At 44.9% G+C, this 17,185-nt stretch overlaps 1 protein-coding gene across 4 annotated transcripts in view; it reads right to left on the reverse strand.

Moving 5' to 3' along the window:
* MLPH (melanophilin) overlaps positions 1-16,031 on the reverse strand; it is a 391,857-nt gene extending 375,826 nt beyond the window's left edge. For all 4 annotated transcript variants that reach the window (XM_078681363.1, XM_078681362.1, XM_078681364.1 and 1 more), the window contains exon 1: positions 15,898-16,031. In XM_078681363.1, coding sequence (XP_078537489.1) covers positions 15,898-16,007 — 110 coding nt within the window. In that variant the 5' untranslated portion in view covers positions 16,008-16,031. The remainder of the gene's footprint in view (positions 1-15,897) is intronic.
* Between the last annotated feature and the right edge of the window lie 1,154 nt (positions 16,032-17,185).

Raw genomic sequence — 17,185 nt, forward strand, 5'->3', positions numbered from 1 at the left:
AGCGTGAATCATAAAGAGTTCGCACACCTGTAGTGTAATATCAAGAGTCAGTGCGCGGGGTGCATATCCATATATATGTATTTACACCGCTGTTCCCTCTTTGACCAGTCAGCATTTTCATTTTGCATTGTTGTTGGTATTTGTTCTGCACCTGCCTTCCACAGGTGAGGCCTTTTTGTACGTGTGGATGTTGCATTGTCTAAACCTTGTAACTATCGGACTCACGGCCATGTTAGTCGCAAGTTTCATTGCCGAGGTCCTGCCTATGCCTTGTCTGCTCTGCGACTAAAGTGGAAAAAGTGACAAAGATAAGATTTAAATCACCACTTCTGTATCACTGCTCATTCACTCTCTCGCGTCCAATCACAGGACAAGAGAGAGCACGTGATAAGAATGTGCTGCTGGCCACTTCCTCGACGCCACCGTCTGCACACACAATGTACCGGATCAGAACCTCTCTTTGAAAGAGGCTGACGGGGACTCCGCGTGTACACAGCCCACGGGCATCGGCTTTCTATCCAAATTGACACAGGCACAGGATTGCAGGCGATTGGCTACTACTGGAGCTTTGGGGTCATTACTGATGTACAGGGAAAGGCAAACAAGGGATGTGTCAGTGGGAACTAAGAAAGGTAGCCTGTGTTGAGTAAAAGAGCGGTGGCTAGCGCTGAAAGTCTTAACATAGTGAAAGGAAAGCGATAGTAAGGTGACTGTGTGAGTAACATGTGGAAAAGGCAGTATTTATTTATTTATTTATTTATTTTATTTGAAAGGTTTTATATAGAGCTGGCTAGACCCGGAAGTATCAGAGCGCTTTACATGAGTATCAGACCATATGGATGTATGACGTTACAACGCATACTTTTACAACGCATACCGTTACAACTAATTTTTTACAACGCAAAAACTTTTACAACGCATACCATTACAACGCATGTTTTTACAACGCAAATACCTTTACAACGCATACCATTACAACGTAAGTATTGGTAAGTATATAATATTTTTTTTATTTTAAATTAATTGTAATTAATATAATTTAATTTAATTTAATTTAATTAATTTAATTTTTTTTACCCTGTACCCCAAAAAAAACCAAATTAACCCAGAACCCTAAAAATACCCCTGTACCCCAAAAACCCAAAACTGTCCCTGAACCCTAAAAATACCCCTGTACCCCAAAAACCCAAAACTGTCCCTGAACCCTAAAAATACCCCTGTACCCCAAAAACCCAAAACTGACCCTGAACCCTAAAAATACCCCTTTACCCAAAAACTGAAAACTGACCCTGAACCCTAAAAATACCCCTTTACCCAAAAACTGAAAACTGACCCTGAACACTAAAAATACCCCTTTACCCAAAAACTGAAAACTGACCCTGAACCCTAAAAATACCCCTTTACCCAAAAACTGAAAACTGACCCTGAACCTTAAAAATACCCCTTTACCCAAAAACTGAAAACTGACCCTGAACCCTAAAAATACCCCTTTACCCAAAAACTGAAAACTTAAAAAAAAACCAAACATATAAAATATTAAATATAATTATATACTTACCAATACTTACGTTGTAATGGCATGCGTTGTAAAAGTACTTGCGTTGTAAAAACATGCGTTGTAATGGTATGCGTTGTAAAAGTTTCGTTGTAATGGTAGTGCGTTGTAAAAGTTGCGTTGTAAAGGTTGTTTCCCGACCATATATTGTTGGGTTCAATGTATGCGGTTATTTTATGTATCTGACAAATGTATTCATGTAGCATACACAGCACCAACTGACATACAAAGCAACGGAGCGGTGCGCAGGAGTGGGCTGGTGTCACAGTGAGGGTTTTATGATGTTTTGAGATGAGGTAGTTGTAGAGGGTCTGCTGTAGAGGATGTGGGTGAGTAGAGTGTGGTGGCAGCTGGACATAAAGGAAAATAGTGCCTGGTGGCAGTAATGAGGGGGGATTAGTGGTGTTTGAGAATGGTGGTGAATCAATGGTAGATGTTTAATGTGCCTGTAAACTACTGCCGTGGGATGTGGTAAAAGTTTGCCTGATGTTTTGCATTAGTGTTGGGATAGGTGAGTGCATGGTGTAGATTAATTATGTCAATGTGCAAGGTAGTACTGAGGGATTGAAGTGAGAGCTGTACATTCACTTGTCTTTAGTCTCCATTATACCTTTTTTTCACATGTCTTCACTGCTAGAAACTTTCCCTTCCAGTGGCGGTCCCTCTGCTAAGGCGGAGGAGCGTTGCCTCACTTCTTTTCAGCAGTCTAAATAAAGGAAAAATAAAATAATAATAACTCAATGTTATTATCATTGAATTTTTTCCTGCTGTGGCAATTTAGAGGGTGGCGTTGTTCTGCTCACAGAGCAGGGGAGGAGTGGTGGTCATTAATGTTTGGCAGGCCGTGTTGGTGCCCAACTTTCCACTTCTGTAGTTCATGGTACTGAGCATCTCAGACATTGGCAGATGAATATCAGTATTGCTATTGTGCGGACTGTTGGATCAAGAAATGCTTATAAATCCTTTGAATGAAGTGCAGCAAATTGCAAGAAATCACAATAAAGGAAGCTGGAGGATAGTCTGACTTTGAGGACCCCGAGTTCCAGAAACAGGGACTCAGGTCTGCACTCTCTAATACCAGGGCCGGACTGGCTACCGTGCATTTTGGCATTCTGCAGAGCTGGGGGCTGATTTCGTTGATGGGGACCTGCGTGTGCAAAACGAAATTCGTTTTGCATTGTTGATTTCGAAGCACACGCAGGTCTCCATCTACGAAATTAGCCCCCACCGCAGTGACATCAGCCCCCAGCTCTGCAGAATGCCAAAATGCCCGGTAGCCAGTCCGGTCCTGTCTAATACCAACCTATTGCTGTCTTCTTTATAGGGATAGTTTCAACCACGAGGTTCAGAAAGTTTGTTGAACAGTCCAACATATAAAAGGCTAGGAACAGGCCCAACAATATAACCATGGGTCACTACTAAGGTTTATTCTCCTCATTTTCTGCAAGACAGTTTCCATCCCATATTTTGGGTGAAATACTAACTGACAGAATGAACAAGTTAGATTATGAGTCTGGCGGTCCGAGAACCGCCAGACTCGCAGGGATGTAGCAGTGGCAGTCCAGCCACTGCGCCACTGGCAGTCCGACCACCCTATTAGGACTTTGGCTGTTAGACCGCCAGTGCACTGCCGCAACCGCCAGGGAACCACGTTCCCTGTTGGTCCCGCGGTGGTCTGAGGGTTGTAACATGCTTGGTGGTGCCCTGAGGCACTGCCAAGCATATTACAACTGTCCTTACCACCAGCGGTGTCATGGAGGTCCTTCCTCCATGTAACTGCTGGTGGTGAGGAAAGAAAGGGAGCCATACAGGGCCTGTGGGGCCCCTGTGCATGGGGTGCATGCAGGGGCACACATTTAGTGCCCCCAGTAGATTTGCACGCCCAGTTTCTGCACAGAAAGGAATGCATGACATGGCGCATTCCTTCCCATGCATGAACGTGCATTGGTGGTCCCGCAGTGGTGGTGTTTAAGGCTAATAATGAGCCTTTAAATAGCACTCCTGTGGGACCACCAAACCACCCGCCCCCAGACCACAAGATTACTTTTTTTTTTGTATTTAATTTTATTGATTATAAAAACAAGCAAGGCATAAACAAAATACAGAGTGCTGTTACGAGCATGAGGCCAGACAGTAAATAAGATAAAAATCAACATTACATGTAGGGGGGGGATTCATAGGGGCAAACAATAAATCAAAATTACAATCAGTGAATGCAGGGCTAGGGAGACATCGGAGTATCAACGTTATCTATCATTGGGGGAGTGCATATATCTCCTCGGTAAGCGTTCCACAGTCCCCACACACTCTGCCATTTCCGTGGACGGCCCCGGGCCACATATACAGTTTTTTCACGAAACATGCACCAGTCCATGTTTTCCTTCCAAATTCGACCTGAGGTGGTCTGTGCGAGCCCCACAATTGTGCAATGTCACGTTTTGCTATCATGGCACCCAGGGTCGCCCGTTGAGTTTGAGCCACATTATAATCCGTGGGCTCCCAGACATTCAAAAGACAGCGCCTGGCTTCCGGTAGGAGAGAGACACCCGTGACTTCTTTCATCACCTCATATACTCCGTTCCAATATGCAACAATCTCAGGACATTCCCAAAGAATATGAAGAAACGTCCCCACCGAGCCACAGCCCCGCTTGCAGAGCCCCTCATCAGAAAAACCCATACGGACTAGACGGGGACCAGTGACATATGCCCTATGCAGAATCTTAAGTTGGACCAGTCGAAGCCTCGCAGGAATCCCAATCTCCTTAGGCGAGGAGACAGCTGACTGCCAGTCCTCCTCATCTAACTCGAGACCGTCTTGGACCCATCGGTCACGTAGTGGTAGCAGGAGATCTGATCTGTCATTAATCAGTTTTTTGTATACCAGGGAGATTGTACTGTCTGGAACGTGACCGTCTAGCAATCTATCCTCCAGTGGAGTCGATTAGGGAACCGACTCACCGCTAGTGAAAACCGACATCAAAGCATGACGGATCTGGATATATCTAAAATATTCCGAGTCACCCAGCTCAAATTCCGTTTTCAAAACATCAAAAGACTTCACTTGTCCCTTAACCCATAAATCTCCTACCTTGCTAATTCCAATGAGATCCCACTTTCCGAAACCCCTTGGATTTCCACAAATTACCGAGCCTTTCAGAGTCAAAGAGTGGGGTCGCAAGAGACAGTCGGCCCCTCCAGCCCATTGAGGCGGTAGCATCATGCCACACGCGGACGGCCGTTCTAATTGGCCCAGACAATGACCTGATCACCGATGTCGAGTATAGAGCTCTATAGTAGCTACCCCCGGGAAGCAACAGTTTATCCATCGCAAATGCCGGGTTCAGTGCAGGGCCATACATACCATGATTGATGGCACCAAGTTAGGACGCCCAATAATACCTCCTGATGTCCGGGAGGGCGATGCCCCCGTCGTACCACGGAAGTGTTAATTTTGCCAGAGCAATACGTGGTCGGCCATCCCATATCAATTTCCTCTGAAGGCCCTCAATCTTACGAAAATAACTGGCGGGGACCACATCTAGCGTGTTTTGGAGCGCATATAAGAACCGAGGTAGGGACATCATCTTAAAAAGGGCAGCGCGCCCTAGTGGGGAGAGTGGGAGCCTACGCCAACCCAAGACATCACGCTGTAGCCTAGCCAGGGGCGGAAGAAGATTGCGGTTGTATCTAGCCACGGGGTCTGCGGTAATCCAAATACCCAAATATTGAAATCCTGCCTGTGTCACCTGAATGGGGCAATTCCATGGAGGAAGGGGCGGGTCACCTGAGATCACGTATAGGTAGGACTTCGCCCAATTGATCATCAAACCCGAGTTCCTCCCGAAGGAGGCTAGGACATCACAGAAAACCATCAAGGATTTCCTGGGCGAGGTCAGATAAAACAGAATATCGTCCGCATAAAGCGAGATACGATCTTCGTGTTCAGGGGACCACCGAATTCCTCTTATAGATGGCTCTCAACGAACCCAGGCGGCAAGGGGCTCTAGGGCCAAGGCGAACAGAAGGGGTGAAAGCGGGCATCACTGACGGGTGCCGCGCCCAAGATCAAATGGAACCGAAACTCGACCATTCACCACCACCTGCGCCAGGGGGTCCTCATAAAGAAGTCGCACCCATCCAATAAACCCGGTACTAAAACCGAACTTGGCCAGTGCTGCCCACAGATACGGCCACTCGATAGTATCGAAAGCCATCGTGGCATCCAAGGACGCCAAAATGGCCGGTTCACGCAATGACGTCGCCCTCGCGAGAACTCCATGAAGCCTTCTGAGGTTCAGGGCGGTATTCCGGTGCGGAATAAAGCCGGATTGATCCGGATGAACGAGGTCACTAATGACCGTGATCAATCGGTTCGCAAGAACCTTAGCCAGAATTTTTGGCTCGGCATTCAGGAGCGATATAGGCCGATAAGACCCACACTTATCTCTTGGTTTCCCTTCCTTATGAATAACGACAATCGTCGCCAGCCGCTGGTCCCGAGGGAGAGTGCCACATTTACGATATTCCAAAAACATATCTCTCAAATAGGGGGCTATCATATCAGGTCGCAACTTATACAGTTCTATCGAAAATCCGTTCGGTCCCATGGCCTTACCAGAACGCAAGGAACGAATTGCGATGGCAACCTAGTCCGCGGTTATCGCAGAGTCCATAAGATCCCTATCTTCTTCAGTGCGCTTGGGGAGGGCTATGTCTCGCAGCAATAAGTGGGAGTCCTCTTCCGGTCTGTCCGAAACCGGAGAATACACAGCTGTAAAGTGGTCCGCAAAGCACTCAACAATCTTAATCGGATCAGACACCCGTGTACCGCAATCCATCTCAATCTCAGGCACTACGCGATTAACTCTCTCCTTTTTGTCCAGCCAAGCAATCAATTTCCCTGCCTTATCTCCCACATCATAGAGGCGGCCCTGTTGCTCACGGAACAGAGTCTTGGCCGCTTCAGTGACCAACGCCTTGTAATCTAATTGTTTTAATCGCAATAGATGCATGTTTGCGCGGGTAGGGTCTTGCTCCAGAACAGACTCCAGGTCTGCTATTTCCGTTTCAATCTCGACTACGGCCTCATCTCTTTGTTTTTTGACACCTGAGATTAGCGACAAAGCCTGTCCCCTCAAAACCGTCTTAAAGGCCTCCCAAAGCGATATCGCAGATGACACGGAACCCTCATTTTCCAGGAAGTATAAGTAAAGTGATTTTATCAAGTCAGACCGTGTTTTAGGGTTACGAAGGTACCAGGGATTAATTGGCGCAACCCTCCCTTCCGATCCCACGGAGAGTTCAATTCGGAGCCAAACAGGAGAGTGGTCAGAGATTCCTCTAGCCATGTGCCTAACGTCCGCCACAGATGCCGCCTGTGCGGCAGGTACCAAGACATAGTCAATTCTCGAAAGACTACCATGTGCACCAGAGTGAAATGTATACTGTCGCTGAGAGGGGTGCAGCAATCGCCAGCAGTCAGCCAGGCCCAAAGTACCAATAAAGTCGTGTAGCCTTGAGGTTTCTCGGTGGGTGTCTATCAAAAGTACCTGAGACAACCGCATTAAAGTCACCACCCAGTATCAATGGCCCCACAGGGAGATCTAGGAGAGTCCGCCCTAGGTCCGCAAAGGTAGTGGATTGCAACCCGGGGGGAACGTAGACTGATACCAGGGACAACGTCTTACCCTCCCAACGGCCAGTAAGAACAACATAGCGGCCTCTATCGTCCAGTATCGTTGTGTCGATCTCCAAAGGAAATGAATTCTTAATGAGTATACCAACTCCTCGGGAGCCCGAGGAGAACCCCGCATGAGCAACCAAACGGTAACCCCTCCTATTCATTGCATGACACGTGTTTCCGACCAAATGTGTCTCCTGAAGCAGGACCACATCAGGGGAATGACGTTTAATCAACTGCAGCACTATACCCCGCTTGATCCTATCCCCCAGCCCGTTCACATTCCAACTCAATAGTTTCAGCCCCCTACCCCCCATCCCATACAATGCGGAAATTCCAGCCACACGCAACAGTCAGCACTTGAACCAGACATGTAAACGATGCATTGCCTTGCAAAAAACAAAACTCCAAAAACAAACAAATCCCTCCTCCCCCCCAACCACACCCCGTTACAACACCCCCCACCCTGCACCCCTGCGTAAGACCAAAAAGCCACCCCAACTTGCAGTGTGCCTGTTGCCCCCACATCCCAACTAATCTACGGAAAGTCTAAGTAGAGGAGGAAAACGACCCTCCGATTCCCCCCACCCCTCCTCAAGTGTCTTGGTGAATCTTACTGCACAGTCAACGAATCATAGTGCAAAGTCTGCAGGAACCCAGGAGCCAAACAAACGTAAAAGAGTTATTCTTGATCCGGCGTTCCGCCCTCAGTCCCACCGCTCTGCCCATCGTGCGGGTGGCGGGCCGGAAGTGACTCAAGCCAGTTGGCCACCACTTCTGGTCGGTCGAAAAAATAAGTTCGCTCAGCGTGTTCAATGCGCAATTTAGCCGGAAAAAGCATGGCATATCTGAGTCCCATCTCACGAAGCCTCCTCTTCACCCCCAGAAATCTGAGTCTCTGTTTCTGGACTGCCTGAGTAAAGTCAGGGAAGAAGCTGATGGTGGTGTTCTCAAACTTCATGGGTCCACTCAAACGTGAAGCCTGCAGGATAGCATCCCTGTCACGAAAATTGAAAATCCGGGCGATAATAGGCCGCGGAGGGGCCCCGGTCTTATGCCTCCCACCAGGGACTCTGTGGGCACGTTCCACAGCGAAAAAGTTACTGAGCCCTTTGGGGGCGAGGTGGTTAGTGATCAAGTTCTCAACAAAAAGATCTGTCGCAGAATCTTCGGCCTGTTCCGGAACACCTATGATGCGAACGTTGTTCCGCCTAGATCTTCCTTCGAAATCCTCCAGGCGACGCACAAGGAAATCATTAGAGGCCCTCAAATTGCGGACCTCCGTTTGAATCTCAACAACATCACCCGTCAGGGCAGAGGTTTTAATATCAAGTGATTTGACCTTCTCATTGGTTTTCGTTAGGTCCGTGCGTATCAAATTCATATCTATGGCAACAGTGTCGAGGTTATGAGCCAGTGTTTCCATCTGTTTGCCAAGAGACAATTGGATCCCATCAATGGCGACCATTACGTACTGCAAAGTGGGGTCTGCCATCGGGGTCGACGATTCCTTTGTTCCCTCGGGCGCCTTACTCGTTCCACCGGGTGATACCTTCGCCTGAGCATAACGATCCATGATGTTGGTTTGGGTGTAGCCACCTCGTCGAGTGGTCTTAGACCTCTGCTTGTCCCCCTCTGGCTTGCCAGCCATGTCGAGGAGCCGTGAAGACGGTTACAACAAAGGCCAGATGGCGACAACACACAAGAGCCAAGTAGCAGGCCACACCCAATATGCAGGCGAGGTCAAGGAATATGGTTCACCAAGTCGCCGACGAGGAATCCGAAATCGATCCAAGAGCGTGGCTCCAGAGTCGCCTTGAAGTCGAGCAACTCATAAATGTTCACACTGGAGCGCAAGTCAAACCGCCACGGCAGGAGATTGGAAACTGCTCATGCGGGATCGTCTCATCTAGCGAAAACGAAAGTGAAAGTAGGCCCACCCGGTCTTCTCCTTCACAGCTGGCCGATGTTGTTCACCTTCATCTCGGGCACCACACATACCCCACTGCTGGGCATCGCGGAGGCAGAAGGCCGCAACTCTCAATCGGCACAACTTCGGCACCCCGGGCCCGATTCGAGTTCTGATTGCAGTTTTCGCGTCTACCGTGGTTCGTCTTCACGGAGACGTATAGAAAAGTCAGGATTATCCGCAGGATATATGCCGGAGGTTGCGAGGGTCTCGGGAGCCCTAAGCTCACGCGGCCATCTTGGTTGCACGCGAAGCTCCTCCCCACAAGATTACTTTTAATCTAGCAGGCGTCTGCGGTGAGTTTCGGCGGTCCTGGAGTGGGGTGGTGGCATGTCGCATGCTCCTGGACAGCCAAAACTCGTAATCAGGGCCTAAGTGTGGATCCAAATTTGTCTGCCAAAGTAGCACAGTCCTACTTTGTGTTACTTTAGGACTACTTTCCAGCTACGAACAACTTTTGCACTGGAGAGTAAATCCCAGTTCTTCACTTTGCAACGATGCCACTTTTGTGATGCAAATCCAGTGCAAAGTATCAGTAAATGTGCTCCAGTGTATTCAATGCCGTTGATGCTCCATACATTAAATCGACACCATCACTATTAAACGAACTGGGAATAGACCAGTATGAAAAGGAAAACGCTTCTGTTAGAATGTTTTCAAAAATGGAAAGATTTTTTGTAGTGATATATTTAGCAACTTAATTTGTTTCATGATGTTAACTGATATCAAAGTATTACAAAGTATTACAAATACTAAAGATTGGACGCAAGCTCCCAATTCAATTAATGCTCATACTAATGCTTTTTGTTTTTCATATCACACCAAGATCAGCATTCCACTTTGCTAGTCACTGCACATTTAATGGACTTTTTCCCTGCTCATGGACTGTGCAGCTTGTGAACTCCATTGTCTTCGATTCTTAGCACTCACTGTTCTAATTATTGACACTGATTTGTGACCCATTCAGGTCACTCCTGGAAATAGCCTTCTTCAGTTCCACACTGTACCTCGCAGGAACAATAGTATATGACAAAATAAGCGAGCAACCGTTCACAATGCAAAACAATCCCTTAATAATTGGAGTTTTAACGGGTGGTCTTGTTTACTCGCAGGTGTTCTGCGGTTGAACAAGTCCCCATGTTCAAAATAAAATACCACAAGTCGGGAGGTGTAAAGTCCAACTAGCATTTAATTTAAAATAGCAAGCAGCACAGCAAATGATCAAAGACAGTTGTCATTTCACCGGACTAGGGTGCTCGCTTTAAAATGGTCAGTTGGAGCTAAGAGCTAAAATTCATACACAAACGGCTCCTCCGCAATGGTGGAAGAGCATCGCACCACTGGCAGAGCCAGCCGCTAAAAAATAAAACAACATTTGATTATCGTTTTATTTTTAAGTAGCTGGCTCAGCTAGTGTGTGCAAGGATGGGCGGGGCATGGGAGGGGTTAGGAGGAGTGCTACGTGCACTCTCTAAGTTCACAGGTGTGTTTGACTAGCCATCTCAGGCTGACCAAAACACACATGCACACTTAGGTTTCTCCATTCTGGCTGCATTGAGCAGCCGGGCTGGAGAAACCCCACAGACTCCCTTGGTCTGAGCAGGGCATCTTTTTAGCCTGCTTAGGCCAATCTGTGTGCTGGACAGGGAGTCTGATGCAGCCCCAGTGCCTGCTGGGACATGGAAGAAGTAGCACCCGGCACGACACGGGACACGCTGTCAACTTGAGGTAAGTTTTTAAAGTTTATTTTTATTCCCCCCACGCTCCCTCTCCCACACGCCCTCCCCGCCCCACTATCTTTTGTATGTGGCAGCCGCCACTGCAAACTACCTAGTATATATACATTTTCTCTCAATACAAGTCAATGTAGCATGATCATGTGACAAAAACTTGTTGCGTTCAGTGAAAACATCTAATGTGCAGGTGTCAAGATCTTCCCCTGAAGGAAGCACAAAACAGCCCAGAGGAGAAGAAAACATTCATGTGCACAAAACTGGAACTTTTATTCTCACAATATCATGCTTCCCTTGCCAGGTTTGAAACAAAGCGGTACAAAAGGGGGTGGTAATGGGTGGAGCATCTGAACCAATCAAACACTCACACCCAGTCAACAGATCTGGGTTTAATCCATCACCGTTCTTTAGACCGGAAACCCAGATCTGTTGACTGGGTGTGAGTGTTTGATTGGTTCAGATGCTCGGTCCATCACCACCCCCTTTTGTACCGCTTTGTTCTCCATAAGTTTGCAGGGTATGCTCAGACGTGAGTCCCTTGCTCACTTTGCCACTGGATTCAAGCAAGCCTGGCTGAAGACGGCTGAAATGCCAGAAACCGGTCCTAGGAAGCTTGTTTCCGCTCCAGGGAAGGCATGGCTTGGCAGTTCGGGCTGGACTGTTCCCATGAGGCACAGGGTCAGACTGATTTGCATATGGCCATGTCTGAACTTGGGTGGCAGAGTGGGCTAAAGAACGGTGATTGATTAAACCCAGATCTGTTGACTGAGTGTGAGTGTTTGATTGGCTCAGATGCTCCGTCCATCACCACCCCCTTTTGTACATGTTTGAAACAAGGTTACACCGTTGGAAAACGTACAAGATACAACACTGAGCTCATGGCTTCCAGGGCTATTCGAGTCATGAAAGTTTGCAAGCATATACCTTGTCACAGAAACTTTCACGCTAATATAAAATGACATACATATTTGATTAAATAGTTGATGCACTCAGCATTACATATGCAGTTGCTAACATTTCACATAATAGGAGTATAATAACGTGTTACGTGATAGAGACAGATTTTAAAGACACTTCTGATAGACCGAGTTAACTAATTAATATTCGTCTGGTTTCCTTTTTCCCTAAGAAAAGATTCCCAAATCTTTGAGCCTCGCTTAATTATCGATCTGTGTGCCTCTGATTAATTTGGTGGCCTACCTATTAACATTTTCAATCTACTTATATCTGGACAGTGGCCAAATAATTCTGCAGCCCCACATTCCATGCCAATGTAACTTGTATATTTTGCTGATTCTTCATATGTGTACATTATGATTAGCTTGTAACACACTGTACCTTCATCTATCTTTATATGTCATTTGTAATGCTTGTGTAACTTCTTTGCTTTATGTAATTTACCATTTCTTATGTAAAGCACTCTTACACTTTCAGGTGAAGTCCGCTCTATGTACAGTTGTAAAAATACATATATAATTAAATAAATAAACATATAGGCTTATTCTCAACTTGCTTAGCAAGCAGGATCATAATTATGTTCACTCATGACCAGCTAGTGATCTGTGGTCTTTGTGTGAGGGTTAGAGAGTTTATCAGCCTGGAGAATGCCACATATTTGTACGATATAGACACGTACAGGTTTTACCTAGACTCAACCAGAGTGGTTACAAGTCTGTCAGTATAGTTCCAGATTTATTTAACTCTAAGTGTACACTTGAGTGTCTGTAGGGTTTTGGCATGTTTACCTATATAAAATAAAACAATACAGTAACCGTAAAACATTAGCATTATAGCATCAACCCATGTGAACATCTACAGCTATTTAAACCTCATCACGAAAGCATATCCTTGTTTATTATTCCCCGTGCTGTCTCTAATAGGCAAACCTATCAGACAGGCTCTCGTGGTTGCCAGCATGAAACAACATTGAAAAGGACAGCGATATTTTGTATTTCTTCTTTGGAAACAGATTGTTTTCAGTATATAATTGATACAGCACCAGAGCAAATCTTACCATCCCACATCACACCAAAACAAACCAGCCCATATCACACCATACACCATTGTACTATACCATAACACACTACATCACAGCATACACATCTTCAATACAGAATAATACTTTACATTACATTGCATCACTTTAAGCACTTAACATCAAGTCATCCAATGCCACAACATACCACTCCACATAACACAATGAACTATTTTGAATGCCACACACCACATAACACTATGCCACTCTGCATAACGCCAAATCACACCATCTGCACACCAACACACTGTACAGTAGCACATCTTTCCACAAACACAATACACAGCATTTTATTTCTCAACACATTATACCAATATGAATCTTGCTATAATACCTCACATCATATTGCACCATACCGTTAACAAACACATTCCATAAATCACTTATATGGCACTCCCCACACTACATACAATCATCAAATGCCACATGAATCTAAGTCATACTACAGAACAATACATCAATCCACACTTCACCACAGCACAAAATACCACAGTACAAAATTCTATATTTGTGACTAAATCAAACAGTGTATCTCAAAGATAAAAACACTCAGTACAAATGACAATATCAACAACATGCCAACCTTAGCCTCCATAGTAAGTGGAATCACTGAAAAAAAAAATCAATATTCAATAAGCTCTCATGTTGGACAGCTATAGGAAACTCAGCCTATGCCACAAAGTAGTAGTTTGTGTGTGGCCCCTCAAGTGTGATATTAGAAGACACGAGGCCCCTTCTTTAGGCAGAAGATTCTCCTTTGAAAAGCTTCACTAAACCATAGTTAGGACACCAAACACATCAGATCATATTGCATGATATACATTTCATAATAAGACACAAAGCCCATGCCACATCACACAATTCCATGTCACACTGAACTTAACCACAGGACAACACTCTTCATACTTCACATCCCCCAACTATTTGACAACAGGGCACCTTACACTAAGACTTCTCGCTACATGGCACCATACCACATACTACTGCAACATCACACCATATAAAACCATACCACGATACACTACGCACTTGCACACTACATCACACTGTGCCACATTTGACAATGTCATGTTCTAACTCAAGATACCATATTACATTACACAAAACGCTGTCCCACACAGCAACACACCTTAGTGCAGAAGAAGATGTCCCACATCACAGTGCATTTGGTTATACTTGATCAGGGTTAATTTTGGCTATTATTAGAATTGTTATTGTCAGTGACTGGGGAATAGTTGTTGCCATTATCTGCTGTATAGCAATCCGCTCCAGACATGTCCCATTCACATCTGTTGATATGGTTATTCTAGTAGACTTCTCAAGTGTTGTTTGTTGGAGGAGCTTGCTACAGTATTACACTGTGACGTGGAAGATAATTTTTGAGGGCAAGAAAGGCCCTATAGTTTTAAAACTGGCACCGTGTTACACCCGTGGGAATGATCCAAAGAATATTAGACACATGGGCGGACAGTCATGGGGCAGGAAACTTGAAGGACAAGAACAAAGGGTTAAGGAAAAAGATGTGTGAATTTTCAAAGGGTTAAGACTCATAAAAACACGATTGTCCAAAACAAACCCACAAGCTTCACAAAGAGTGAAGCCTGCAACTTTTTTAAAAGAGGGGCAATGTCAAGGGTCTATTGCAGTGTAGGAAAACTGTTCAAGCAGCTGCAAAGAATCTGCCTTTCCACAGTCAAGGACCCTTAGTTGTAGGGAATCCTCTAAATGACAGGTCCTGGTGGCAATAAATAGGCAATCTCAGAGCTAATTGAATTCATGCAATCTGCCCCACAAACAGAGCCGATAAAATTCTTGTTTACACACTTTGCAAGTATGAGGCCATTTCATGATTATACTCACAAATTTCAAGCAACATCCTGGTGATTAAGAAACCCAAAATACCATAAGAAAAATCAAATACTATACAGCCACAAAGCCTTCACCTTGCTTTCCTCTGCATAATATGATGGTTATGTGGAATCTAACCGGGAAGTGCGGATCTCTCTCTGACCCCCATCCCTTTGGCTGTTTTATGTTCCACTGTGGCTCGTGCAAGAATGATTCATAATGTGGTCTTCTAAACTGGTCATTCTTTCATAATTTCAAGATCTTCTAGATCAGGTGTCTGCTGCTAAAGCCTCGATTTGACATCATTGACACAGAAAAATATAGATTATTTGCAAATCTATGTTCATTGGCAACATTTCTTGAAAAGGCAGCACCGCTTTAGGTTTCTCGGTGTCCAGCAACCTTCTAGCAGACTCAAAAACATGGTTTTGCCTTCGTGTATAGACTGAATCAATTCTAATTACTTACTGCAATGACCTCAAGTCACACTCACAACTTGAGAGAATTAAATGCCACTCCTATTCTACTAGACTGATCAACTGCATGTGACACAGGACATCGTCCAGCAGTCCTCTACCATTCATCCAAGAGTGAAAATATCTCTTCATTCATCGAATCATGTCCCAATTATCTCTATCACTCTCCTGTTCCCTGAATGATTACATTTGCTTTGACAGGATCGAAGCGTATTTCTGGATGTCACTCACAATTCCCGATACTTCCTGTATAAAATACACAAAAGCAATCCACACATGCAAGCTTGGCTAGCTTACACACTGTACAAGCTACTGACACCAAGCCACACAAATTGCAGCTGTGAGTGATCTAAATTACAATGGCAGCGCAATAAACAATACATATTGTGGATACATAACACATACAATATATTAACAGTATGGCAACTGCTTCATAATCTTCTGCACAATACCCTACATTGAATAGGCAATGTCTAGCGATCTATGAAGTATTCTAGATTTTGTAATTATGATGACCTCAGTTTGTAGCAGTATCTGCATTACTGACAGAAGACATAGTGCATCATGACTTGTAATTCCTCCTTGGTCAGCATACTTACTCCAATCGCTCCTCCTCTTTCTTTCGTAAGTCAAAGTCACGCTGAACCACCTCCCACACATGCCGTGCCTCCTCATCGGACAGTTTGGAAAGGTCGATTTTACGCCCCATGGCAGAGGGAAGGCACACTCCTTGTAACCTGTATAAATGAATGACACAGAAGCAGGTAAGTCACTCATAAACAGCAATGACTAAGATAGGAAATGCAGAAGCAAAATACAAAATTGTCCATTTAATTTATATCTTGTCCCTGACAGACCCTGTTAGTAGTATATCACTCACTGGAGGCGCCCTTGCGTATTCAAAAGGAGCAGATGGAGTTTCCCCAAAAACCTACCATCACCCCACCTGTATTACGGTACAATATGTAGTGTAACCGGGTATATCCCTATCCAACAAATGGTGTCAATAATGCAAACAAAATATAGGTAGATTGGAAATATCACCCCAACCCAAGCATTCACCCCAGCAGTTCAGAACATTTATGCATAGACATTGAAAGAACATTAGGGCCAGTAGGCTCATTCAGCCTGCCCACATTACTAAACACTGTAAAAGACTGAGTGTGAGTTTGAACTTTTATTACAACTAACACCCTGTTGGTAAGTCGCAGAGCTCATTGAGTTTCAAGCGCGGAAATCATATTATTCCATGTAGGTTTAGGCCCATCTTTGGCCAAAGTTAAGTCACTGGAATTTATACAAGACCTACCAAAAAATGTTGTGACCAGACTTAATCCTTTCTCATTTTGTCTCGCTAAGTACATCACATTATTTTGGACTTAATTACACTACTCAGGTTTCAATATACAATCAGGACTGAGCTATATTGCACATAAAAAGGCCCAGCATCACTTCTTAGTATAGTACTTTATCCAACAAGACGTTGATACAGATACATTGATATTTTCCATCCACACTCTTTGTGGTCAGAGGTCCTGCTCCTTGTTTCCTACTGGTTAGACCACATTTTAATGAAACTCCAATGTTCAACAAGAAAATAATTAAAAACACTCGGTTTTGTCAAAGGATAGGTGATAAGACACAATTAGTGACATAATTTATCCTGCTGGTGAAAATACCAAGTGCCGCTGTTGTTGATCCCCAGGATCAGTGGAAGACAAAGTGAATTCAAGTAAATGCTAAAAATAGTTTACCAAAAAGGTTCTTGCTTGTCTTTTATCATTAGATTTATTCAGTAGTATCGCCTTCGAAACATCGGCAATGTAGCCAGCACATATAATACAGAAAATCAATTGTATGCTCTGGGCACACAAATTGTCAAAAGAA

This window comes from Lissotriton helveticus, chromosome 3_1, assembly GCF_964261635.1.
Source record: "Lissotriton helveticus chromosome 3_1, aLisHel1.1, whole genome shotgun sequence".
Taxonomy (NCBI): Eukaryota; Metazoa; Chordata; class Amphibia; order Caudata; family Salamandridae; genus Lissotriton; species Lissotriton helveticus.